The sequence below is a fragment of the Lupinus angustifolius genome, chromosome LG08 (assembly GCF_001865875.1).
Source record: "Lupinus angustifolius cultivar Tanjil chromosome LG08, LupAngTanjil_v1.0, whole genome shotgun sequence".
Classification (NCBI taxonomy): Eukaryota; Viridiplantae; Streptophyta; class Magnoliopsida; order Fabales; family Fabaceae; genus Lupinus; species Lupinus angustifolius.
The window spans coordinates 21,141,787-21,168,297 of NC_032016.1; the positions used below are offsets into that span (position 1 = coordinate 21,141,787).

Here is a 26,511-nt window from a genome sequence, read left to right on the forward strand (position 1 = left end):
AGTATGGGTAAGCCTCATATCCGCTAACTTTATTTAGCTTGATCATGGTAAGATTCAAATATGGTGAGTTTCATTATATTTATGATCAGATTCAGATTTAAAATTTTATTTTGTATATGTGTTTATTTAATTATTAATGATATCTTTGGTTGAGTATTATTAATTCTATAATTTTTTATTTCATATGTTAAAATTAGAAGTTCATAAATAGATAATATTGAGTATACTTTATTTAAAAAGAGTATACATTATATTTAATCAGATTTATGTTTGGGAAATGGAAGATTGGGTTAGTATCCATAAACAAAGGGAGAAAAAATAAAACCAACACTATAGTCTCAAAAACTTATTTTTAATATTTTAAAAAGTGAAGTAAAACTATTTGTTAAAACAACGAAAAAAGATTTTATTTTGTCTTATGTACATTTTATCTTGAAAAGATTGTTCTAAAACTAAAAGCTTGTAATCACCTCGAATAAGGTTTAAAGTCTTACAAATATCAAAAGTTTAAGTTCTTGAGACTACATTGTTATGACGAACAATCACGCATCCCAAAATAGATTAGTTCTTTATTATAAGGTGAGAATTGTTAGAACTTTATAATTTCTAATTAAGGTGAACATCGTATATTTAATACAATGATATCGGCTATTTATTTTTAGGGTTACATTATAAGTGATCCAATTACTAGCACCTCATAGATTTCTAAAAGCTAATAATGGATATGGGCTTAATGAGTGAATACCTTAACCTGTAGGGGACAATGAGAACTCTATAAGTTAATGCATAAAGAAGGTTATGGTCCTCAACACACAAAATCAAATACAGTGTTTTCCTCTCCCAATCAGAGTGAAAACGCAAGTCCGAAGAAGAATCAGAAATTTGGTTTAGGAAGATCATCCTACCAAAAATCCATATCAGAAAAATGCAGATCATAGGATTACATCGAGGAACATGGATTCAGGTATGACATTGCATCATTTGTTTCATATATGTGTGGGAATATGAGATTCAAAGGATTGGTATTTCACCAATCACAAGAAATTCTCAACAAGTGGTATCAGAGCATAGGTTCTAAATTCTATGATTTTCCATGAAAAGTGTTTTTCCAATTTTTGTATGAACCTTAGATTTTAATTTGAGAATTTTATGTTTTCGCTATCATATTATAAAAATTTGGAATTTTTTTTTTTGGAAACAACTCAATGTTTGTGTTGTAAATTATAATTGCCCAGATCACATGGAATTGAATTGTTATGAGTTGAGTTTTTTTTTTAAATATCTTACCAGTTCAGTTTTGTAATTATGAATTCATGGAAGAATTCAGCTACAATTTTGATATATAACTTTTTGTTCAATCAAGTACTGTACCAAATTCATGAAAGAATTATTAGCTTGATGTATGAAGTAATGAACAAAATGTTAGCATATGAGATTTATAAGCAAATGTTTCAACGAAAGAGGGAGTTGGAGATGCTTAACATAACCCTGAGCATTTTTTTTTATGATGAAAGAGTAGGGCTCAAAATAAAATAGTCAAATGAGCATACAAATGGGAGAAAGAAACATAGATAGATGGTAGGCTTATGGTATAATGGATTCAGATTTTGAATTCACTCGAATCATATATATATATATATATATATATATATATATATTGTTTGTATATATTTCATAAAAATGAAGTTTTTTATGCTATGTTTTTCTGCTGCAATTTTTTTTGCTTCAAATTATTAGGTTGAAACTTGTATATGTGTATACACATGATAAATAATTGTTTTCCAAAGATATGTATACATTTGTTTGAGTATGTACAAATTGAAATAGTAAGTTTTACACAAATTTTCCTAATGCAATTATACAATTTATGTTATAATCCATGAGTTATGACACGTAAGTAATTGTTTGATTTGGATTTTTTTAAACTGGATTTATAATTTGTTCGGTTTGATAAAAAAAATTATTTGGAATTATATTGTGGGATTAGATTTGATAATCATAAAAGATATCAAATTTGAAGGTTTGAATTCCAATATTATATTTTTTTGTAATGGACCCATATTGTTTAATTTTTGTCTGGTAATTATTTTGGATTAATTGATGCAATATGTTGTCAAAGTAACCTCGATTGTGGAAATTAATTGAACTACACAGATGAGTATGAGATTATTTATGTGAATTGTGTTTGGCCCAAAGGAATGTACAATTTGGTCAAATAATAACATACATGTGATGATAAATATGTAACAATTATAAAGTTTTTTCCATGTGAATAATAGTTGCTCCATAGAAAGGCTATTGTTTGACAGAACTAATCGTTAATATTTGATCATTACATTGAGAGTATTACTTATAAATTAATTTCTCTGTCCAAAGACTAGAAATTGATGTTGTGTTAGGTATCTTGTGATGGGTCTATTATGTGAACATGTCTTATTTTTTATATATATATTACATGACTTTTTGTTTAGATTTGAACATGTTATTAATTATTTGTTCTACGGATTCAGTGTCTTTTACCAATGCTGTAATTTTTTCTGCTCAAATCAGTAACATTCATTGTTGAATAGGACAAACTTTAAGGTCTGGAAGGAAGCCGTAGAAATTATTCTCGACTGTATGGATTTGGATCTGGCACTTTGTGTGGAGAAACACATTTCCACTGCGGAAAACTTCGGTGAGGCTAAAATTGAGAAATGGGAAAGCTCTAACCGAATATGTCTGATGATCATGAAACGCTCTATTCCAGATGTGTTTCAGGGCTCTATACCCGAGGGTGAAATTGCAAGGAAGTTCCTTGAATAAATAGAACAATCCTTTGCCAAGAATGAAAAGGCGGAGATGAATAGCCTTTTGGCTAAACTCATCTCCATGAAGTATAAAGGCAAAAAGAATATAAGGGAGTATATTATGGAGATGTCTAATCTCTCATCCAAACTCAAGTCTGTTAAGTTAGAGCTTGGTGATGACCTGCTCGTGCACTTGGTTTTGATCTCTCTTCCTGCACACTTTAGGTAATTCAAAGTGAGTTATAACACTCAGAAGGACAATGGTCCCTTAATGAACTTATATCTCACTGTGTGCGAGAGGAAGAGAGGCTGTAGAGAGATAAGGCTGAAAGTGCTCACTTGACTATGACGCCTCAAAATAATAAAAGAAAGAGCAATAAGTGTGTTGCGAAAGGGTCTTCTCAACTAAAGAAATTGAAGAGTAATGAGGAATTTACCTGTTACTTCTGTAAGAAGCAAGGACACATGAAGAAAGAGTGTCCTAAATATGCCTCATGGTTGTAAATAAGGGTAAATTTCTCACTATTGTTTGTTCTGAAATTAATTTGGTTTTTGTACCGAATGATACTTGGTCGGTATATTCTGGTGCTACTACTCATATTAGTATCACTATGTAGGGTTTCCTGTGGAGACGACAACCAAGTGATGATGCAAGATTCATCTTTGTGGGCGATGGCAAAAGGGTTGCAGTTAAGGCTATTGGAATATTTAGATTATGTTTAAGAACTGGTTTTCATTTGGATTTATTTGAGACATTTGTTGTACCATCTTTTAGGCGGAATTTAATTAGTGTTTCCAGCTTGGACAAATTTGGTTTTTCTTATTCTTTTGGAAATAATCTATATATGTTTGATGATTTCAGTTTCACTAATAAAATATTGCAAACAAATTCAAGTGGTACAAAATGAAAATTAAAAGAGAATTCAATCATCTTATGGCACAAGCGTTTAAGTCATATATCTAAACAAAGAATTCAAAGACTTGTGTCGAATGAAATTCTTGACCCTTTAGATTTATCAGACTTTGAGGTCTGTGTTGAGTGCATAAAGGGAAAACAGACAAACAAAAAAAGTTAGGTGCCGAAAGAGCTAAAGATGTCTTAGAACTAATACATACGGTTATATGTGGTCTTTTCCCTAGTTAGGTGAACAATATTATTTTATTACGTTCATAGACGATTACTCTAGGTACGGCTACCTATATCTTATACATGAGAAATCTCAATCATTGGATGTTTTCAAAACTGAAGTTGAACTTCAACTTGGAAAGAAAATTAAGGCTATCAAATCTGACTGCGGTGGTGAGTATTATGGCAGATATGATGGATCGAGAGAACAACGTTCATGGCCATTTGCATTTTCCTCAGAGAGTATGAAATTGTTCCGCAATACACTATGTTAGGCAAACCTAGCATGAATGATGTTGTTGAGCGACGAAACCAAACTCTTAAGGATATGGTGAGAAATATGATTAATCATTCTTCTTTACCAGAGTCTCTTTGGGGGAAGCTTTAAAGACTGTAGTTTACATCCTTAATAGGGTGCCAAGTAAAACAGTTAACAAAACGTCATATGAGCTTTGGACTAATAAAAGGTCAAGCTTAAAACACTTGCACATTTGGGGTTGTCCAGCTAAGGCGCAGCCTTATAGGCCGCGTGAAAGAAAACTGGACTTAAGAATTGTTAGTTGTTATTTTGTTGGCTATGTTGAACGCTCTCGGGACTATAAATTTTATGATCACACTTCAAGACTCTTTTTTGAGACGGAAAATGCAAGATTTTTTGAGGAAGTTAATTTTAGGAAGGAATATAACATAAGAAATGTTGTCTTTGAGGAAGAACATGTCATTGATAGTGAACAAGTTCTTGTGCCTATTACCATTCAATGAATAAATTTGGTAATAGAAGATAATGTTCAGAATATTTTCCCTAACAATATTTCAGAACAAGACAACAATGAGGCTCTCCCTCAAGCACCTATAGAACAAATTCAACAACCTCAAGAAGTAGAAGTGTCAATAAGGAGATCCACTAGATAGAGGAGAAGTGTAATTCTCGATGATTATATTGTATTTCTTCAAGGACATGAGGATGGCATTGGGTTAACAGAAGATGATCAATTGAACTTTTGTCAAGCCATGAAAAGTTCTAACTCTCAAAAGTGGATCGATGCCATGAAGGATGAGATGAAGTCTATGCATGATAATGACGTTTGGGATCTTGTTGAATTACCTAAAGTTGCCAAACCTATTGGTTGCGAATGGATATTTAAAACCAAGAGGATTCGTAGGTTAATATTGACAGATATAAAGCTCGTCTAGTAGCTAAAGGCTTCACTCAGAAAGAAGACATTGATTATAAAGAAATCTTCTCTCCAGAATCTTCGAAAGGTTCTTTTAGAATAATATTGGCACTAGTAGCTCATTTTGATTTAGAGCTACATCAGATGGATGTTAAGATTGTGTTTCTTAATGGTGATATTAAGGAAATGATTTATATGCTGCAACCAGAAAACGTTGTGTCAGTTGACTCAAAGTCTATGGTATGCAAATTAAAGAAATCCATCTATGGGCTTAAACAAGCTTCTCGTCAATGAAATCACAAATTTCATCAAATTATTACCTCGTTTGATTTTGAGGCAAATAAAGTTGAAGATTGTGTATACCATAAGTTTAGTAGGAGTAAATTTATCTCCCTGATATTATATGTCGATAATATACTGCTTGCTAGCAGTGATATATACTATTGCATGAGACCAAAAGATTTCTAACGAAGAATTTCGAAATGAAAGATTTTGGGGAAGCTTCTTTTGTATTAGGTATTCGGATACTGAAGATCACTCTCAAGGTATCCTCATGTTATCATAAGAAAGCTATATAGATAAAGTCCTGGATATATTTGGTATGAAAGATTCTAGTAAACCGGGGATACCCTTATACTTAAGGGAGACAAATTTAGTCTCGAACAATGCCCCAATAATGACCTTGAAAGATACGAGATACTAAAGATTCCTTATATATCTGTAGTAGGAAGTCTAATGTATGCTCAAGTTTGCACACGTCCCGACATAGCATTTGTTGTGGGAGTTTTGATTTGTTGTGGGAGTTTTGGGAAGATATTTGAGTAATCCTAGAATGCATCATTGGAAGGCAGTCAAACGTGTTATGCATTACTTGAAGAGAACAAAGGAGTATATGCTCACTTATCGAATGTATGAGAATTTAGAGATCATTGGATACTCTGACTCTAATTTTTATAGATGTCTAGACAGTAGACAATCCACCTCTAGATATGTGTTTTTATTAGCTAGAGATGCTATATCTTGGAAGTCTGTAAAACAGACACTCATAGCCCCTTCAACCATGGTTGTGGAGTTCATGGCTTGTTTTGAAACATCAGACCATGATATATGGTTGCAGAATTTTGTCACTGGTTTACGTGTGATCGATGGTATTGAAAGACCATTGAAGATTTATTGTGACAACAAGTCTACGGTTCTTTACTCCAACAACAATAGGAGTTCTACAAAGTCAAAATTCATTGACATAATTGTTAAAGAAAATGTTCAAAATGGACAAATTTTCATAGAACATATAGGGACAAATTTTCATAGAACATATAGGGACAAATTTTATGCTAGCTGATCCACTGACTAAGGGTTTGATACCTAAAGTCTTTCATGAGCATGTTGCTCATATGAGGATACCTTAGTTGAGTGGGAGTCCATATGTTTTATGAATTATTTTTGATGTGATATACAGTTTTTTATGCATAATAAAGTTGATGGTTTACTGTTCCATTTTGAAATTGTGCATTGTAACTATTGTGTTATAATTAAAGACTTTGAATTGATCTCACTAAAGAACAAAGAAGAACCAGTTGGAAATAGACATGTTTGAGATCACATTGCATGAAATTTCCATGTCACTCATCCATATTTGATCTATGTCATTGAGTATATTAATATAGGATCATCATGGTCGAGTCACGCTTGCATGTGATGAAAGTCTTAGTGGTTCCATAGTTGATATATGAGATGGACCAAATTGTATTAAGGTGAAGTCTAAATGTAAATAGCAGACGAATGCGCGCCTAAAGAACCTGTTATATAATTGTATCAGGAAGATATGAAGCCCAAGTGGGAGATTGTTAGAAATTTATAATTTCTAATTAAGGTGAGTATCATATATTTGAAACAATGATATCGACTATTTATTTTGGGGTTACATTATAAGTGATCTAATTACTGGCACCTCATAGATTTCTAAAAGCTAATAACGGATATGAGCTTAATGGGTGGATATCCACCAGGTTAACCTATAGGGGATAACTGGGAACGTTAACGCATAAGGAACACACCAAATCAAATACAATTTTTTCTTTTCCCCATCAGAGTGAAAACGCAAATCCCAAGATGAATCATAGATTTGGTTGAGGAAGATCATCATACCAATAATTCATCTTAGAAAACGCAAATCATAGGATTACATCAAGGAACATGGATTCAAGTATGACACTACACGATTTGTTTCATTTATGTGTGTGAGAATCATGAAATTCAAAATTTTAGGATTGATATTTCGCCAATCATTAGGAATTTTCAACAAGTATTCTCGATAGTACCAAAATATTTATGAAAATAAAGATTACTTATTATTATAAAAATTTCTAAACATAAATCTGAAATTTTGTCCAAAATATAATATCATTAAAACTATAATAATATGAAGTTATTATTAAAACATAAATAAGAAATAGTTATTTTATTTTTATTTAAAAAGTGTGATTGTTATGTATATGATTATTTATATAAAGATTTATAGATGTACATTATACTATCTACCATTTATTTGGATTCATTTAAAAAACTATCATAATTAAATATAAATGACGAATAATACAATAGTTATACTATTAATTTATACTTTTATCTATCCTATATATAAATCCAAAACTTGAAATAACTTCTCTCATTGTGTAATTTTTATTTCCTATTTTGCCCTTCACATTATTTAATTTTTACAAAAAAAACTATATAATCCTAAGCAACTACCACCAATACATTAATTAACCACATATCTCACATTAAATTAAACATTATCATAAACACAAAAAATATAATATAAAGTACACCAAACACAACAAATACATTCTAATTCAAAAAATGAAATATATAAAAATTAAATATGTAGTATCACACAATATTCGTCGGCAGGCACGAAGTGTCTGTATACACTAGTACTATTAATAAAGGCAAAACCCAAAATAACTTCCATGAAGTAGTTTATATTTTCCAATTTCATATTTTATAACTTCTAATTTTATTTTATAACTTCTACTTTCATCTTTATATATATATCAATATATTTATATATACTTACTTATACTTATACTATTAATAAAGTCCAAACCCAAAATAACTTCCATGAAGTAGTTTTTATTTCTCAATTTTATATTTTATAACTTCTACTTTCATCTTTATATATATTTATACTATCTATATATCTATATATTTCTATATACTTATACTATTAATAAAGGCAAAACCCAAATTAACTTCCATGAAGTAGTTTATATTTCCAAATTTCATATTTTATAACTTCTAATTTTATTTTATAACTTTTAATTTCATCTTTATATATACTTATACTAATAAATAATTATATATATTAATATATAATATACAATTATATATTAATATATAATATACCATTATATATTACACCGTGGAGAGGTGGTTATTTTATGTTAGGATTAATACTAGGGAATAACTTCTAATTTCATGTTTATATAAATTTCTATAATAATACTAATAGATAAAAGAACAACATAAAATAACTATGCATAGAATATTTATGTTTCCCTATTTTATCTTTTGTTCTTCTAATATATTAGTAATGTCTTAGTATATAATAGTAACTTATAAAAAATAAATATATTTAACACAATAATTATTTTAAATATTTATTATTTAAAAAATTAATAGTACATAAGACATTACTAATATACTATTATTAAATAATAGTATATTCATCTCAGTTTTTATTATTTAAATAAACATAAACTAAATAAATAATAAAAATTTATATGGGATAAGACATTACAAATATACTTTCATTAAATATTAGTATATTCATCTCAGTTTTTATTATTTAAATAAACATAAACCAAATATTCATCTCACACTCTTGGTTGTTCTCACTAAAGAGTGATACAGTTTAATTGTTATAATATTATTTAAAACATAAAATATTACCCATGAACTATTTTATGTTTCCATATTTTATCTTTTATAATTTCTAATTTCATGTTTATCTATACTAATACTAATAAACATAAACGAAAATACTAATATATAAAGGGAAAATAATAAATATATCTAATTTCATGTTTATATAAATTATGAGCAAATCATTGTCAATTAATATTTCTTACTTAAATTACTAGAGAAATTTTAAAACCTCTCTCCCATTCACATGTTAATTGTTGTTGCAATTTTTTCATGTAAATTGTTGTTGATGTTTTCCATTTATTTGGTAGGACTAATGATGTTTCTCTGTTATACTTTCTATATAATACTACAATTATATATTACTAGCGTGTTATTCTTATAGTGTTACTTCATATGCTCAATTATTTATTGTGCTTTAATTTCAAAATTAAGAAGTATCAGACAAATTGTCTTAGCAATTGCCACCTCTGGAATAGCTGCAATATTATTATCTGGTGGTCAAAATGCACATTCGCGCTTGAAAATACCTCTAAACCCAGATTCATCATCAATGTGCTCAATCAGCAAACAATATGATCTTGCGAAACTAATTACACAAGCATCAACATTAGTTTGGGATGAAACACCTTTGGTAAACATATATGCTTTGGAAGTAGTAGATCGAACATTCAGAGATATTATAGGTTGTGATGCTCCATTTGGGGAGAAATTTGTAATATTGGGAGGAGATTTTAGACAAATACTTCCAGAGATACCAATTGGAAATAACGCACAAATGATAGCAGCATTTTGTAAAGTCCCCTATGTGGGCATATATGAATGTCTTCCATTTTCGTCAAAATATGCATTCATTGCATGGCCAGAATTTCACTGAATATCTTATGAGGATTGGAGATGGTGTTGAACCAACAATTTATGATGATTTGGTAAAAATACCTCATCAGATGGCAATAAGGTGGGAAGGAGATGATTTAATACAACAACTTATACATGAAATATTTTCCAATTTGGGAAGTCAGAGATATGATGATTCTTATATGTCAGAAAGAGCTATACTAACACCTACAAATGAAATGTTCAGAAATTAAATGACATAGTTATCAATCATTTTTCAGGAAAAGATCATAATTTGTTATCTTTTGACGAGGTTGAAGGAAACTCAAACAACTTATACCAACAATAATACTTAAACTTCATTACTCCTGGTGGTTTACCACCACATATTCTAAAAGTAAAAACGGTGTACCTTTGATGTTGTTGTGAAACATAGACCCGAAAGTTAGCTTATGCAGTGGGACGAGATTACTATGTCGTGGAACTTACATGAATATGTTAGATGTGAAAGTCTTATGTGGCCAACATGTTGGACATAGAACCTTTTTGCCTAGGATTAAACTAAAAACGTAAGAATATGTGACTCCCTTTTGTTCTTATTAGAAAGCAATTTCATGTGTGATTAAGTTTTGCACTTACAATAAATAAGGTACAAGAACAAATCATTCCAATGTAGGTATTTATCTTCCTAAACATGTCTTTGGGCATGGACAACTATATGTTGCTCTATCAAGAGGAGTTTCAAAAGTTCCAACAAGCGTTGGTTCAAGTGGTACATGCTTGATTCCCCTTAAGCAAGGTCTCGGGTTCGAGTCTTGTGGATGGAAAAAATGTCCGCTGGGAGGGTTAGTCTCACGTACCTGTGGATGTTCCTGGCTCAAACAAGATTGCCTCCAGTGCAAGGATACCTGTGGAAAACAAAAAAAAAGGTTACCACAAAAATTCTTATTAAAGAAGGAACAATTCAAGGGAAAGAGGGTGATTTCACAAATAATATTATTTTTAAATATTTCTATTGTGTTGAGTTTAAGCTTTTAATGCTACTACATACATCTACATTTACGTAATTAACAATAATATTTCAATAACAACAAATGATAGTAAGGAACAACCCAACTATCTATTGACAGTCACAGATTTACCATATCTTATTTTGTACTATGCATAAGAGTTACTATTTCATCTGCAATAAGTTATCCGATCAGAAAATTGTTTCTTCATAAAATGAGGTATCAAGAATAGATTCATCATTACTTTGAGAATACATTTTTTTCTCCATTTTATTCTAGTACTTTTCGGTCATTCAATTACAAATCATGTACACATTTTATATTTACTTTACCAAATTTTGTTACCTTGTATATCTTCCCAAAAAAATTATAGCAATTTTAGGGTCTATTTTAATGTGACATTGTGGCTACAATATTCATAACTTCTGTCTAAAACAAAAAAATATTTTTCAATTTCATGATTCATAACTTCTAGAATTTTTTTACTTGGTTTATTATATCTATTCATTTGTGCAATCATTAATATACAATTAAGAATGCAGTTCCAAATTATTTCATCTCATGATTTCTTCCATATTACGTTCTAAACATGATAAATTTATTTCAATTATTTCACTCTATACTAATAGAAAAATAGGTTAACATACACCTACAATAATATTTCTCAACATACTAGTAGTAATAATTTTAAAAACTCTTATACAACTTGCATACATCTTTTCTCAAAAATATATATATATATATATACACCAATAAAAATCCATAAACAGGCGTGATCCAAAAACATAACGAGAAAATAACGTAAGCGAATGAGGAAGGGGTGACTATTCGATCATCAGAGTCAGAGAGAGTTAAAAGACCAAATTGACCCCGTTGGATCATCCTCTCTCTTCATTCACCATGAACCAAAAGGCCAACGTTTCTAAAGAGCTCAACGCCAAACACAAAAAGGTTCCTTTTTCATTTTTATTTTCTTTCCAATCCCAATTCAATTCAATCATTTAAATTCACATTTGTGCGGAATAGCAAGTCGTTAGACATGTTTTATTTATCATTTTTATTATTTTTTACTTTTATTCTGAGAATTTGATCTCCTTGAGTGCTTGTTACAATATTCCTTTACCGATTTATTATTTTTTGGATTAAATTATTTACTCATGTTATTGTATTTGTTAATTGCTAGTTCCGATCCTTTTTTCTTCTAATTTATAGTTAGTTTTCCATATTTTCTTTTTGGAGGTTGTCTGAGATCATTTACGTGGTTTGTAGAAGGAAAACTATATAGGGTCATTAGAATTTAGAAGCATTTTTTTATTGGGATTACTCAAAATATGCCACCTACTTTGTTTTCTTCATATTTTATAATTTTGTGGATATTTGTGAGTTTCTTATTTTAAGGAGAATTTTATCCATCAAGTGGGTTGAAAAGAGTCCAAGATATTGTGCGTGAGTGGGATGTTATTTGAATTTTAACATAAAAAGTACCAACACAGTTAGTAGATAGTTGGCCCTCAAGCATGATATCCGGGGTTCAATCCATGCCGCGTGTATAGAAAAGAACCTATTGGTGAAAATCTTTGAGTCTATTTGTTATATTTTGAGATGAAAAGTCAAAAACTACATTCACATTTCAAATCTTCATAATTTTGGATACTTAGTTTGTTCTTTTCCTATTGGAATTTCGATCAATTTACATTTGTTAGGAAGGAGAAGGAGCTTTCTGGCCATGAGGGTCGAAATGCTTAGTGTAATGATGTATATTTGAGATCCTTTATATTTCAGCATATGAACTTTAATTTGAATTGTTTTTCTTTTTAGTCTAGTTGCATTTAAAACTTGCCCTTTTCTCTTTTGATTAAATACTTTCTTACTGAACTTTAAACCTGCAGATATTGGAAGGACTTCTAAAATTACCAGAGAATAAGGAATGTGCTGACTGCAAAGCTAAGTATGTATCTGGATGGGTCTACATGATCTGATCTCTATCATATATCTGTATACGAAACTAACCAAAGATATAGCAAACGGTCAATATAATTGGGGTTTTTTTCATACTAGGCATTTCCATTTTTTTCCTTATTGTTTTATCACAGTTTTCACTCAATTTTCTTTGAAAATTTTATTTGCAGAGGTCCAAGATGGGCTAGTGTCAATCTTGGCATCTTTATTTGCATGCAGTGTTCAGGAATACATCGAAGTCTTGGGGTACACATATCAAAGGTTGGTCTGTTCTGTCTGTTTAAATTATGTATCCCAAAAGTAGAAATGGTTAAGATTTGTTGGTTTCTCTTAAAAAGCTGATGCTTCATTTGATCTATGACTATCAGAAAACAAATCATGACAGGGGATTTGGGGGATTAGGTATTATGGTCAAGTCATGTGGAAATAGAATCTTTGTGAGAATTTACATCGAGTATGTTGGTGTTGTATGTGCTTTACCTATGTTGCTCTAATTGTATGCGGATAATTGATTTAACAGTCTAGACTATATTATTTGTTTTGAGGGACAGTATCATTATTGATATGCTCATTTCACACTCTTACTAGCTAACTAAGAGAAGGTTCCTAAGTGGGTAACAGAAATACAAGTATGATCAACATTTGCCTTAAGTGAAGTCTATATTTTTCTATCAAGTGAAGTCTGGTTCTAAATTTCAATTCTCTGGCACATTGTTTTAATATTATATGTCTACTTAAATGCTTTTTCCAGGTTCGCTCTGCAACTTTGGACACTTGGCTCCCAGAGCAGGTTGCATTCATTCAATGTAAGAATCTGAATGGTCATGACCTAGTGTTTATTTTCAGTTTTGTTGGTGTGTATTAGTTGTACAGCCTGTTCATTATATTTGAATTTATTTTTTGGTCCTATATAGCGATGGGAAATAAGAAAGCAAATAGTTACTGGGAAGCAGAATTACCTCCACATTATGATAGAGTTGGAATCGAAAATTTCATTCGTGCAAAGTATGTCTGTTTTTAAACACCTTGAACCAGTCTAATTTTTATCGTTGTACAATTTGAAGTGTATGCTTCTTTTTTTGTACACCTGGTGAAGATGACATTCCCTTGCTTCCAATTATTACATATATTTAAAGGTATGAAGAGAAGAGATGGGCTGCAAGGGATGGGAGACCAGCATCACCTTCTAGACTGCAAGAAGAAAAAGCTCCTTCACATTGGCAGAGGCCTGTGGAAAGAGTTGGTCATGGTTATGGGGCTACATCTGAAAATACTTTTGTGGAAAGGAAGAAAGTTTTATCATCAAATGCAATTCCTGGTATAAGAATTAGTGTTCCTGCCCCTCCCAAAGGACCTGAGCAGGTAAATTTCTTTTTTATTTAGTTTTTATAAGCGAACTTCTCTCTCTCTCATTTTTCCTATTTTTATATTGTATAATATGTAGCATTGTAGTTGGAAACTCCATTCTTCTGCAATCCGTTCCATGAGTTACTAGTACCTTCTTTACCAATAAAAGTAAATATAAGAAGGGAAAATGCATTCAAATAGATTCCTCAGTGCTGAGTCTAGTTTAGGCATCCAACCTCTCTTTTTTCTTCAAACAAAATCCCCGTATAGGTGCTTTGTAGTCATTTTGATGGCCTTATTTTGAATATTTAAGACTCTAGTAGAAGAATATTGATTGGGTTGGTGGTTGGGTGATACTTTTGTGATGATGATAACAAATAAATGATTACAAGCAACCATTGTGGCATTTTTAAAAATTGAGGGGTGTAATTGCCAAAATTGAATGTTAAGGGTTTTATGAGTTTTTCTTAATGATAAGTTTAAAGTGATAACCAACAAAATAATAATAAATAACAACAAAATTTTCACGAGTGGAGGTGTGTTCACGATAATATTTGCGAAAGTAAAACAATACAAATTTTATAGCTTTTATCTAAAAATGGAACAATATGGTGTGACAAGAGTAAGTCGTAGCATGTGTGTTTGCATATGTATGAAATGCCGACTACAGATGTGTTAATATTTATTAATCTTTAGTTTACAATGTAAGCAAGTAGTTGATCTTGTACTGCAGACTGTAATTCTTTCCTCAGGTGCCTCTTGTCTCTGATCTGAAAGATAAGCCCACCCATTTTGGGACTTAAGTCCAAGTTATATAACATAAAATCCCTTCTGTGGAAAATTTCTGTTTTGATGTGCATATCGATAGCGATTAATGTTCGGAAAATATTGTCGTTAAGAGAATTATTAGTTTTTTTACATTTTTTAGATAAAATATTTTAGCTTAAGATGTATTTTAATAGCTAACTTACATGATAAGTTATGATTCTAAGAGCAATTAACATGGATAATTCTAGCTTTTGCCCTTCTCTTTTTTGTAATAATGCAATTCGTTCTCTCTTGTTATTTGAATTTAAAAGCGTTATCTTTTATACCTTATATTCATCTGAAAGCAATTAATTTCTGAACAGGTAACACCTGTGACAAAACCTCAGCATGTTGAGAAAGTGAAACCCATGGCAGCACAACCGCAAGCTGAAACTTTAAAGCAGACTACTGGATCATACCAAGATACCCCTCCTAAATATGACTTTGCTACAGACCTTTTTGACATGCTGTCTGTGGATGGTCCGAGTGAAAAGGGCTCAGAGGCAGCTGGTGCTCCTGCTGATGATAATAACTGGGCAGCATTTCAGTGTATGTTTTATATCTCATTTTAATAACAATAATAATAATAATAAAGTGGAATCACAAAAGGTGTTGGCCTACATTATTTGGGAAGGTTTGAAGATGCTTATGGTAATTATGTTGTATTTGACTTTGGTTATAAACTTATAATTTTGTCATAATTGTTTCAGCTGCTGCTGAGGCATCAACAGCTGAGGAGACAGACATCCCAAGTGCAGTTGAGAGTGCACCCCTGTCTACCTCTGGAATTGAGGATCTATTTAAAGACTCACCTTCAATGACACCTAGCTTAGCCCCAGAGAAACCACAAAAAGATATAAAAAATGATATCATGAGCCTCTTTGAGAAGGTATGTGCCACTGCCAATGCTTCAATAGGTTTGTTAAAGACGTGGAGTTCCTTCTTGACTTGGTATAGTTACTCTTATTTATTGAATATAGAAATACAAATTTCTGGGTTGTTATTTGGGCTTCCCATTTTGTACTATATATGAGTTATTATTATCCAATATATCTAGTGAGTTTGGTTATTACCTTATGCCTTATTTTCATAAGGTTGTTTTTTTTTGCTACGTGAATATGATTTTACCTGACCCAGTAAAATTGATATCTGCAGACCAATGTGGTGTCTCCATTTGCTATGCATCAACAGCAGCTAGCCATGCTGGCACAGCAACAGTCCCTTCTAATGGCTGCCGCAGCTAAATCTGCTGGTGGGGATCCCAAGCATCCTTCTAGTGTACAACAACATCAACTGGCCATGCTGGCACAACAACAGTCTCTTCTAATGGCTGCAGCAGCTAAATCTGCTGGTGGGGATTCCAAGTATCCTTCAAGCGTACAACAACCCGGGTCCAAGATTCCTGTCCAAAGTTGGCCAGCTTCTGGTTACCCAATTCCTGGAGTAATACCCATGGGTGGTCAGGGTCAGGGTCAGGGAGAGTTGCATAATCTCATGCAGGTAATAATTCATGCAAGTGTTTAGTTAATTGGTTAATGTTTTGTTCTTTTATATCCCTGAACTTATTTCTCCTCCTCTTCGTTAGACGATGAACATGACTGGAGTGCATCCAGGAGCGAGCTCAGTTCAATATCCACCTTCTAGGTACATCGCTAGTCTTTGTACTTACAGGTTAAAGCCAAATTAATTTCAGCGTGGATAACTAATATTAGTTTGACTTGCATGTTACCTGATTCTGCTGCATAGAATTCTGAATAATATTAGGTTGATATTGGTGCCATTGTTCTTCTACAAATGAAAAACAACGAGTTGCCTGTGCACTGTTGTGCCAAAATTTACGGGGTTCTGTTACCTACCGTTATGATTTTGGAAAGTCTGTCCTCTGTTCATAACCGTTTTGTAGCTTCCTGGTAGTTTCAGAGTATTTTCATATTAATCAACCCAGTAGTATTTGAATATTTGCATACTAATCAACTGCAAGTTTTGCTACCCCGTTTGCTACTCTGAATTTGATTGACTGCAAAACATCTCATCTTGAAATGTATGCCAATGGTGAGTTGGTAACATTCTTTTATATCAAACATTTCCTTCAACTTTACCAGGATTATTGTAGGTTAGGGAGATATGGCATTGTTGACTGAAGATTATGTTACAAATATGGCATTAATCTCCAAACCTTGCAACAATTCTTTTAATAGTATACTAGTATCCAGTTCATTTAAGCCATTTGTATTGCACATTGTTTACACATGTTCTACATTGCCGTATTTCAAAGTGAACATGTGAGCATATAGTTCCTCCATAGATTTATTTATCCCTCACTTCTGTAGTTAACTAAGTTGTCTCTTATTGCAGTTTCTATCCCATGGGGCAAATTGCTCCAGTTAATGGGACAATGACAACAGGAGTGAGTAAACCCCAATCTGCAGATCCAGTATCATCAACCACTTCGCAGAAAGGGAAGGATTATGATTTTTCCTCCTTGACAGAAGGGATGTTTGCGAAACAATGATTTTTGGCCTTTTGTTTAAGTATCATATAATACCATAGAAGATTAGTTGAAATTACAGAAAGGGACAGTTTATTTTTCCTTTACCCTTGACCTTTTCTTGGGTTCTAAGCCATTTATAGAGTTATTGAGAAGTTTAGTGTCTTCCTCCTTTTGGGTTATAGCTTCATTTGAATCGATATTGGATTTGATTTAACAACTTATTAATGATATTAATTGTTTATTCCTTCTATGTGTATATATCCTCGACAAAGTTTCCCAAAATAAGTTATATAGTATATCTAGGTAAATAATTTATTTTATTCAACTGACTTTTCTAATTATCGCTTTTAAGTAACTCAAAAAAAGACAAGTCTTGAGATTGGTTTTTAGTTTTGCAATATATACTTCAATTGTTTGGTCTTTAGAAAGAAGGTAAAATGTCTTTCGATAAGTTGGTTAGTGTGGTGATACAACTACAGTATGACTTACAACTACAAGAGCTCCTATCAGAAAAAGAGCAGATATTAAGTTGCTAAAGAACTAATATATCTCAAATTTGTCAAAAGGCTGACTAATTTGACTCATTTGAAATCATGAAGGACAAATTTGAGTTTTTAGATTTGTAGAGACCAAATTAAATGTACTTCATTCTACCCCGTATTTGTGTTACCTAGTACAGAAGAAAACAAGAGTTTGTTGAATTGAGCAGCAAAAAATGCTCTCCAACCTCACAATGCTGATTAAATTCAATCAGAATGTGGAACAGATTGTCCTATACGGAGACTACAGATTAGACGTAAGAGAAAATGATTTCTCTACATGGTACACTGTTTCAGGGAATCGGTATATCAAGATAACAAGGAAACTTGACTGAATATTATCTACAAAAACGTGGATGGTAAATGACATTGCCCAAACATATAACATTTGGCAGCCTCCAATAATAGAAATATAAAAACACATATAATCTTAGTCTGCAGTTGCATTGGACTTGGGTAACTTAATAAATAGTATAAAGAAAATCAAGTCAACAATAAACTCAGAAAACTAGCACATGATAACTTCACCTCCTAACATCAACTTTTTTGGTACATAAAGTTTGATTATATCCTTGTCTAGAACTCAGTCACGCTCACTTATTGCGGTCAAATGCTCATCAATCTCATCGGTGGATAAATTTCTAAATTCTGGTCTCTCCTTCTGCACCACTCCAACCTACAAAACGCAAAATACAATCATTTGTATCACCTAAGTAAAGGAAACTATTTGTAGGATCACAGTTGTCATAAAATATAAAAAAATCATCTCTACCCTAAAAATCTAGAAGAAAAATGTTAAGATACTGATCTATGCCACGAGCATGTATGTATATTCAAGTCAAAAAATAATCTACTTCTAGGACATCTAATATTACAATTTTTCATTTTACTCCCCAATATCAGTACCTATTTCAGTTATTAATTAGATCATAGAATATAGGCTATTATCAGAAAAACCAAGGCAATAGTGAAGACAAAAGAAAATATCGTGGCCTGAAATGTCTGGCATGAAAACAAAAGCAAAGGCAGATATGATAGAGTTCTCAAGAACAGCTTGTAATAGCAAACACTAGGCAGCATGGCACAAATGACTTGCAGACAAATAAATCAAAGACAAACAAGACTGAAATCATTCCAGAATAAAACAAAAAAAAGTTACTGTAAACACAATTCAATTAACATTGTGTCATGTAGAGGTACTTCTGTACTTGGGTCTTTTATACATAAAAAAGGTTCTACCTCAATCTCAGTGGCTTTAAAATCCTCCTGAAGAACTGATTGCAAGGCAGAAATGGCAGTCTGAAAGGGAAAAAACAAGATTAGAACATAAGCATGATCAGATAACTGTTTGTCAAATTTGGTTGATGTTTTCGATAAGCCTCTACTTTCTACTGTCGTCAATTACATTGAATATAGCATCCTTTAAAGGATAATTAACAAAAGGCCTGTCAATGTTGGTCATATAGCCCAGTTAAGAAACTGTCACATACAACAATGAAAGGGGCGACATATCCCATACATGATTGGAGGTTTTAGCTAAAGCTGATATGTAATGCTCATGAAACTGAATGATAATGTGCTAATGCCATAATTTACGAAGTTATAACGAGGATCCAAAGGTTTAGTGTTCCTGCATTATCTCACATAGTTTTCTTAAAACATCCTTTAAAGTATCATCAACAAAAATCCAAAATGCCAATGTTTATTGTTTAAGGAAAATGGTAATTACTAACTATACAACACATGAAATCTCATACATGTCTACCTGACAGAACAAGAGTATAGGTATGGTGAAAATGAGACGGACCAAACAGCAATCATATGGTGAAAGGGAACACGTTCTCATGTGTGAGGACTGGGGTGTGACTGTGTGTGTATTTTTGCTAATACTTGAAAGGGAACACATTCTCAGTGGGAACATGCTCATCTCCACTTCCCATACTAACAAAAGCAAGCTAATAGACTGGCAACTTCTTAAGCTTAACAAGTGAAACTTCCTAACATACCTGTGCAGAATACTAACTCCGTACAAACACATGCATCATTAATGCAGAACTGTAAGGCAAAAGAAAGAATAAACCTAAAAAGAAAGAAAAAAGCTACCTGTACTGTCTCCTCATAGGTAAATGAAGGATCATTCTTCATCTTCTTTTCCAAGAAATTAATCGCCTCTTGGTCCTTCAATCCAGCACTAGTGGCCTGAGTACATCATAATAGATTCTTAGACACGCTAATTTCTGTTAACAAAAGAAAAAACTTACAAACAGATTATTAATGCACAGAAGTGATGGAGAGAAAAAAACCACCATTCCTTACTTCGAAATGTTCAAACAATTAGGCAGTCTTGAAATTATTTTTACAAAATCTATATGCATTGACCAGAGATGCATAGCCATTTCGATGTATGGGTGACTGTTATAAAAATCATGGTGACCAAGACAATGTAAGAAAAGCAAGAATATGATAGAATGTAACCATCATAACTCCATCCAAGTAACTATTAGTTGAGATCGTCTTATGACATAAAATAAGACGAACAGTCTAATATCAATCTAAGTGAAATGGGATCTTCTATATACCTTGTGACCAAAGTAATGACCAGCTGGATCACATTTGTAAAGCTGAGGCCCACTTTCTTCATCAATACCCAAAACCATAGCAACTTCACAAAAGAATAGATGATTAGATTCAAAATCACAGAAAGAAGAAATGATATCAATAATAATAAGAAGTAATTGATTTATGAAATAATTTTGATCATACAAACTAATGATGTGATCTTTCACAAAAAGTGAAAACTGTTCAGCGGTAAGAAGGCTAAGAAAAACATACCTACTCCAAGTGGCCTCATGTAAGCATGTTGAGTATATACCTGTGATTTGTCTGCAATCCTGTGAGTGTAAAAGATTAAAAAAGTAAGATACCAAAGATGTTACTGAAGAATTGTAAAAACCTAAAATATTAATGTAGCCTTTGGCAAAAATTAAATAAAATTACATAGAGATTGAACGGATTTGTTATGATAATCAGCTTATTACTATTAAAGGAATCATGTTGTAGTAGCAGTGACCTAAACCACTTACCATCTAGCCAATATGTCCACAGGCATCTCAAAACCCCATTTATGGCGAAACTCAGCAGCTTCATTTCTTGCTTGTTGTACTAATGTCTTAGCATCAGCTGGAAATAGGTATTGCAATGGGATAAAGCGAGAGTTAAGTTAGGATGTACAGATGTACTATAGTACAAAGTATTTATTTTTTCTGACTGAAACCTAAACATTTCTCATTATTAAAATTGAATTTACATAAAACTAATTATGTCTGAGGCATACTACAAGATTACCTTGCACTAAAAATATAGTTTATTTTAACTAAATCAATGAAAAGTATGTAAATGAATTTCACAAATATCAACAGCAAAGAAATGCAGAAGAGATATGATGAACTATTAACCTGTCATGCCAGTTGCTAATAACCCAAGGTACTTTGTAATGGGAAATAGGTGTGAAACACTTGTCTGATCCAATAGTTTATCCTGCATTGAATTTCCCAACATAAGCAAACAGCACAAATACTCATACAAACAAAAGAAAGTTCTGAGTCAGCTTGTACTCACCGGAACCTTCTTCTGAGTAACGACACAAACTGAATCCTTTCCTCGCACACCAATTGAGGTGATCCCAGAAGCCTTAACAGCCTTGAAAGCATACTCTGTTTCATGCAGTAAAAATCCACAACTTAGAATACAAGCACTTAATCTAAAAAAGTATATTTAAGAACAAGAGTTTCTTCTCGAAATCAAAGTTTTAAACAAATAGAGTTAGTCCATATTATCTAAAAGATCTTAACCAAAATTGACCATTTAACAGGTCAACGTGGCAAGATTAACCCTAATACCAGAAATCTCCTTAATTTATATTACTTCATGCTACTAAATTCAATACCTAAATATAACCTAGAATGCGCAGACACAATGGAAAATCGAAAGTGAAGAATAGAAGAGAGCGAGAGAGAGAAGTACGTACCGACTTGAAAGAGTCGACCTTCAGGGGAGAAAATAGTGATGTGGCGATCGTATCCTCCTCCACTTCCACGACTCATGATTTAGGGTTTTTTGCGTTTCAAACGGTGGACACTTTCGATTGCGGTGGTTGACGACGGCGATGAGAATAGAGAGAGTGCGATGATTCTATAGAAAAGAGGAGAAGAGTGGAGATGGGTGTTTTTGTACTTCTCTGAGTTTCGATCTCAGCTTCCTACTCAAGAAAAGTTTTTTTTTTAAATTGAAAATGGACCGAACTGGCCCATTGGATCAATTGATTATGTGACAAGTCACGTACCTAAGTGCTGAAAGGGGAAAGAAAAGAGAATACAAACTAGATGGAATATATAAACAAGTACAATTGATAAAAAATGTAATATCTATGATTAAAAATATAAAAATTTATATAGTAAGTGTATTTCATTTATATTATATTTATTTAAGAGTTAACGATAATTGAAAATAAATAGTGAATAATATTGTTAAAGTGTAAAAAATCTTAAACATAATATCAGATGATTCGAATAGTTTATATTTTTAGTTTACTTCTAATAGTGGCCCATATTTTCATTCTTATTAATATGATATTGTTTTTTCATTCCATTTCCCATACAATTATTGCACTTCTGGAAACTTGCATGTAAAAACTTTTTTTCCAAGAATGTTGGGGCACACAAAAACTCTTCAAATTTTCCCAAATAAAATAGTCCTTTAGTAATTGTCACATGAGAGTGATAATCTATCACCCGTTAAACTCGATTTAGTATGGAGATTAAAAATCCTTAAGAATCAACTCACTAGGTAGAACTATAACATGGAGATATAAAGGGTGACACGTGGATTAAAACCTAGCAAAACGTGCTTTCTCCATTTCCCCCTTTTGAATAAATATTTGTGTCGTGTTTAAGAATAATTTTAAAGAATTTAATATTTATGTATTAATGGTATAAAGAATTATACAATGTCAATATATTATTCACTATTCATTTATACAAGGTCAATGTATTATTCATTATACATTTAACTTGGAATTCACGATGATCAAATATGAATGATGAGTGATAATGTAAAAAATCCTTCACTGTGAGTGGACACATCTTTTTTATAATTTTAAAAAAGAAAAAAATTCACTACTAATGTTTATTACGACATATTTTCAGTTTATATCCATTGTCAAACTGATCCTTGGGCCTACTGAAACCAAAGACCGTCTTTTTTACAAGGGGGGTTTGGGCTCACTTGGAAGCCCACTAATAAAAAAGACAAAAAATATCGGGAGATAACTTGGCTGTTATTGGTTGAGCTCCATAATCCAAATTCAACCAATTAAATTGATTAGGATTTGATTGGATGATTGAATTATTTACATTTTTTTTAACCCGAATTAACAGGAACCACAATTTTTTATTTCAAATTTTACTTTTGAACTTACACATTTTAAGGTTTATGTATGTCATTTTCTATAAATATCACTTACAAGAATTAAATTATTCACATTTTAGTTATCTTAGAAATCTATCAAAACTTTATCTCTGTATTACTTATAACTCTCATTTATATTTTGTATTTCTTATAAATAGAATGTTTTTTGTTATGTTTATTATTCCACTCTAATATCATATTTTAGATAGAGATTAAGGAGGTTTGTATGTAGTTATAATTGTAAAAAAAAACAGCTAAATTAAACGTGGTGAATGATTAGTTGATGGAAATTAATAAATTTAAAAATTATGAGAAAAACAATATTTAAAAATTAAAACTGAGTTAAATTAAACGAAAAATGAACCTTTTTTCTTAGTGAACAGTGTAAAAATAGTTTTGAATTTCCGGGTGGTAAAAAACTAAAAACTAACAGGAGTCGCAGTTCTCATTCTTTGGAAACCAGAAAAAGTTAAAGCAAAAGAACTATCTCATATCGAGACAATTCAGAAAATTCTTCTGTGTCATGTGATGATGACCACTGATTGAAGGCATTGCCGCACATGACAGGGATTTTTTTTTAAATGTCAAGAATAGAAAATAACAATAATAATAGATAGATATTATGGTACAATGCTAAGTTTTTGAAGATTTGGACACTACCTCATTAGCCATTCTTTTCCAGACAAGGATTTGCATCCAAGGGCGCAACATCATGAACCAAAATTAATAATGCATGATACCAACTGCAAGGATAAAATACCTTTCATTGCTCTCTTTCCCCACTCTAGATGAAAAATAATTAACACATATTTGTTAAGAATATTGTAATAACATTATTTAATTTTCTTAATTTCATCTAAATATAACATTTATTGTTCAAAGTGTTCTTCATGGTATTATATTATAAAGTGTGTCAATAATATAATATTTTCAATTTAAAAATTACAGAATTTGTTGCCAAGAGTATAATAGTTTAAAATACAAAAAAAAATTAGAATAAAAACTCAAAATAGTCCTAAAATTAGCAAACGTTAGTCAAATTAATCATTTTTATGACTTATTATAAATAATATATTCATGCACACTCACGATCTTTGTGCATTAATTTAAATTTATATTTTCTGGGAATCAAATCAGCACACCTAAAAAATTATAATAATCAAAATGAATATTCACTTCAAAATTTCATAGTAGAGGTAACATGTTTTAGGAATTGTTGGAGCGGAAGACCCATGGAGAAAATATAATAGAGAAAATGACACCGAGAATTTAACATGGTTCGGCAATTTGCCTACGTCCACAGTTGAAGAGCAACAATGATTATTCCACTATGATAAAAGAGAACTACAAGTGTTTCACCCACTTCCCAAAATCCTAAGTACACCCAATTTCACTGTCTCTCAAGTGTTTCTCATACAATTAGAACAAAAGAACAAGAAGAGAAAATATGCACTAAGCTAAGTATTTGGTGTGTCTTAAATGGTATGGAACACTCCTATTTATAGCCAAACTCTTAAAGATTATGTAGCCACTTCTTTTTACTTGGCTAGAAATTCTCACTTTCTTCAAGATGATCTTTAGCCAATTCTTTTTTGTTTGGCTCAAGAAAGTCTTTTCATCATCTTTTTCTTTTAGCCAATATTCAATAAATCTCCTTGGCTAAAAGATTATCATAGTTATTCTCCTGCTACTCTTCTTCATGCTCACTAGAGATTCTGAACATTAATCAAGTCCAGACAATGTTTGAACTTGATAGTTGGAACTGGCTTCGTCATCATGTTCGCCAGATTATCTGCAGTGGGTATTTTCTCCACTCTAACAACTCATCTCTCCACTATGTCTCTGATAAAGTGCATCTGAGCATCAATATGCTTAGTTCTTTAATGATACATTGGATTCTTTGTCAGATGTATAACACTTTGACTATCATAGTAGATGATTGTTTCTTCAAGTTGTATACCCAACTTTTCAATTAGACTTTTCTCCTAAATGGCTTCCTTTATAGCTTTTGTTACTACGATGTACTCTGCCTCAGTTTTAGACAAAGCAACAATTGATTGTAGTGTTGCTTTCCAACTAATAGTACAACCACACAATGTAAAGACATATCCGGTGAACGATCTTCACTTATCTAGATCTCCAGGATAATCCGAGTTAACATATCCAGTGATCTTGTTTCCAACATCTTTGACTTTACCATACAAAAACCCTATATTTGTGGTACCTTTTAGGTAGCGCATATCCACTTCACAACCTTCCAGTGAACTTTACCAGGATTTGCCATATATCTGCTTATCACACTTATTGCATGAGCAATATCTGGTCTAGTGCATATCATGGCATACATGAGACTGCCAACCGCACTAGCATAAGGTACACTTGACATCTCTTTTTCATTCTCAGTTTGTGGACACAAAGCCATTGAAAGTTTGAAATGGGTCGCCAATGGAGTAGTGACTAGTTTAGCATTTTGCATGCCAAAGCGTTCCAACACTTTTTCAATGTACTTCTTTTGTGACAGAAAGAGTATCCCCTCTTTTCTATCCCTCTGAATCTCCATTCCCAAAATTTTATTTCCAGCTCCTAAGTCCTCATTTCAAACTCTGAGCTCAATTGAGCTTTCAAGTTTCTAATTTCTGACATATTCTTACATGCGATCAAGATGTCATCAACATATAAAAACAAATATATGAATGACTTATTTGCAAACTTCTTGTAGTAGACGCAACTATCATGTTCACTTATGGAATGTCCATTTTCAAGCATGAAGGTGTCAAATCATCGATACCATTGTCTGGAAGATTGCTTTAGGCCATATAAAGATTTCTTCAGCAAGAAAACATGATCTTTCATCCCTTGAAGTTCAAATCCTCCAGCTTGTTTCATGTAGATTTGTTCCTCCAACTCACCATGCAAGAATGCCGTTTTGACATCTAGTTGTTCAAGTTCTAGATCAAAATGAGCTACACTTACAAGTAGGATGCGAATAGAGCTATGTTTTACCACAAGAGAGAAAACTTCATTGAAATCAATGCCTT

The 26,511-nt window shown here is 31.9% G+C and overlaps 2 protein-coding genes across 5 annotated transcripts; one reads left to right on the forward strand and one right to left on the reverse strand.

Annotated features, from left to right (window-relative positions):
• Nucleotides 11,653-17,714, forward strand: LOC109355115 (probable ADP-ribosylation factor GTPase-activating protein AGD5). Of its 4 annotated transcripts, none has more exons than XM_019598065.1 (11): nt 11,653-11,815; nt 12,754-12,812; nt 12,994-13,084; nt 13,575-13,629; nt 13,738-13,828; nt 13,960-14,185; nt 15,283-15,526; nt 15,688-15,866; nt 16,133-16,477; nt 16,563-16,621; nt 17,333-17,714. In XM_019598065.1, exons 1-11 carry the CDS (start codon nt 11,765-11,767, stop codon nt 17,487-17,489), a joined length of 1,557 nt encoding a protein of 518 aa, XP_019453610.1. In that variant the 5' UTR covers nt 11,653-11,764; the 3' UTR covers nt 17,490-17,714. The 4 variants fall into 4 exon arrangements, with proteins under 4 accessions (XP_019453610.1, XP_019453611.1, XP_019453613.1 ...); XM_019598066.1 differs by having other exon boundaries at nt 11,654-11,815; nt 15,301-15,526; nt 15,679-15,866; XM_019598068.1 differs by having other exon boundaries at nt 11,654-11,815; nt 15,325-15,526.
• On the reverse strand, nt 18,346-22,290 carry LOC109355117 (proteasome subunit alpha type-6-like). The gene is made up of 9 exons (XM_019598069.1): nt 22,035-22,290; nt 21,626-21,720; nt 21,463-21,544; nt 21,091-21,187; nt 20,840-20,898; nt 20,587-20,669; nt 20,111-20,206; nt 19,247-19,306; nt 18,346-18,683 (listed from the first exon to the last, which is right to left on the reverse strand). The coding sequence occupies exons 1-9, from the start codon at nt 22,108-22,110 to the stop codon at nt 18,591-18,593; spliced, it is 741 nt and encodes a 246-aa protein (XP_019453614.1). The 5' UTR covers nt 22,111-22,290; the 3' UTR covers nt 18,346-18,590.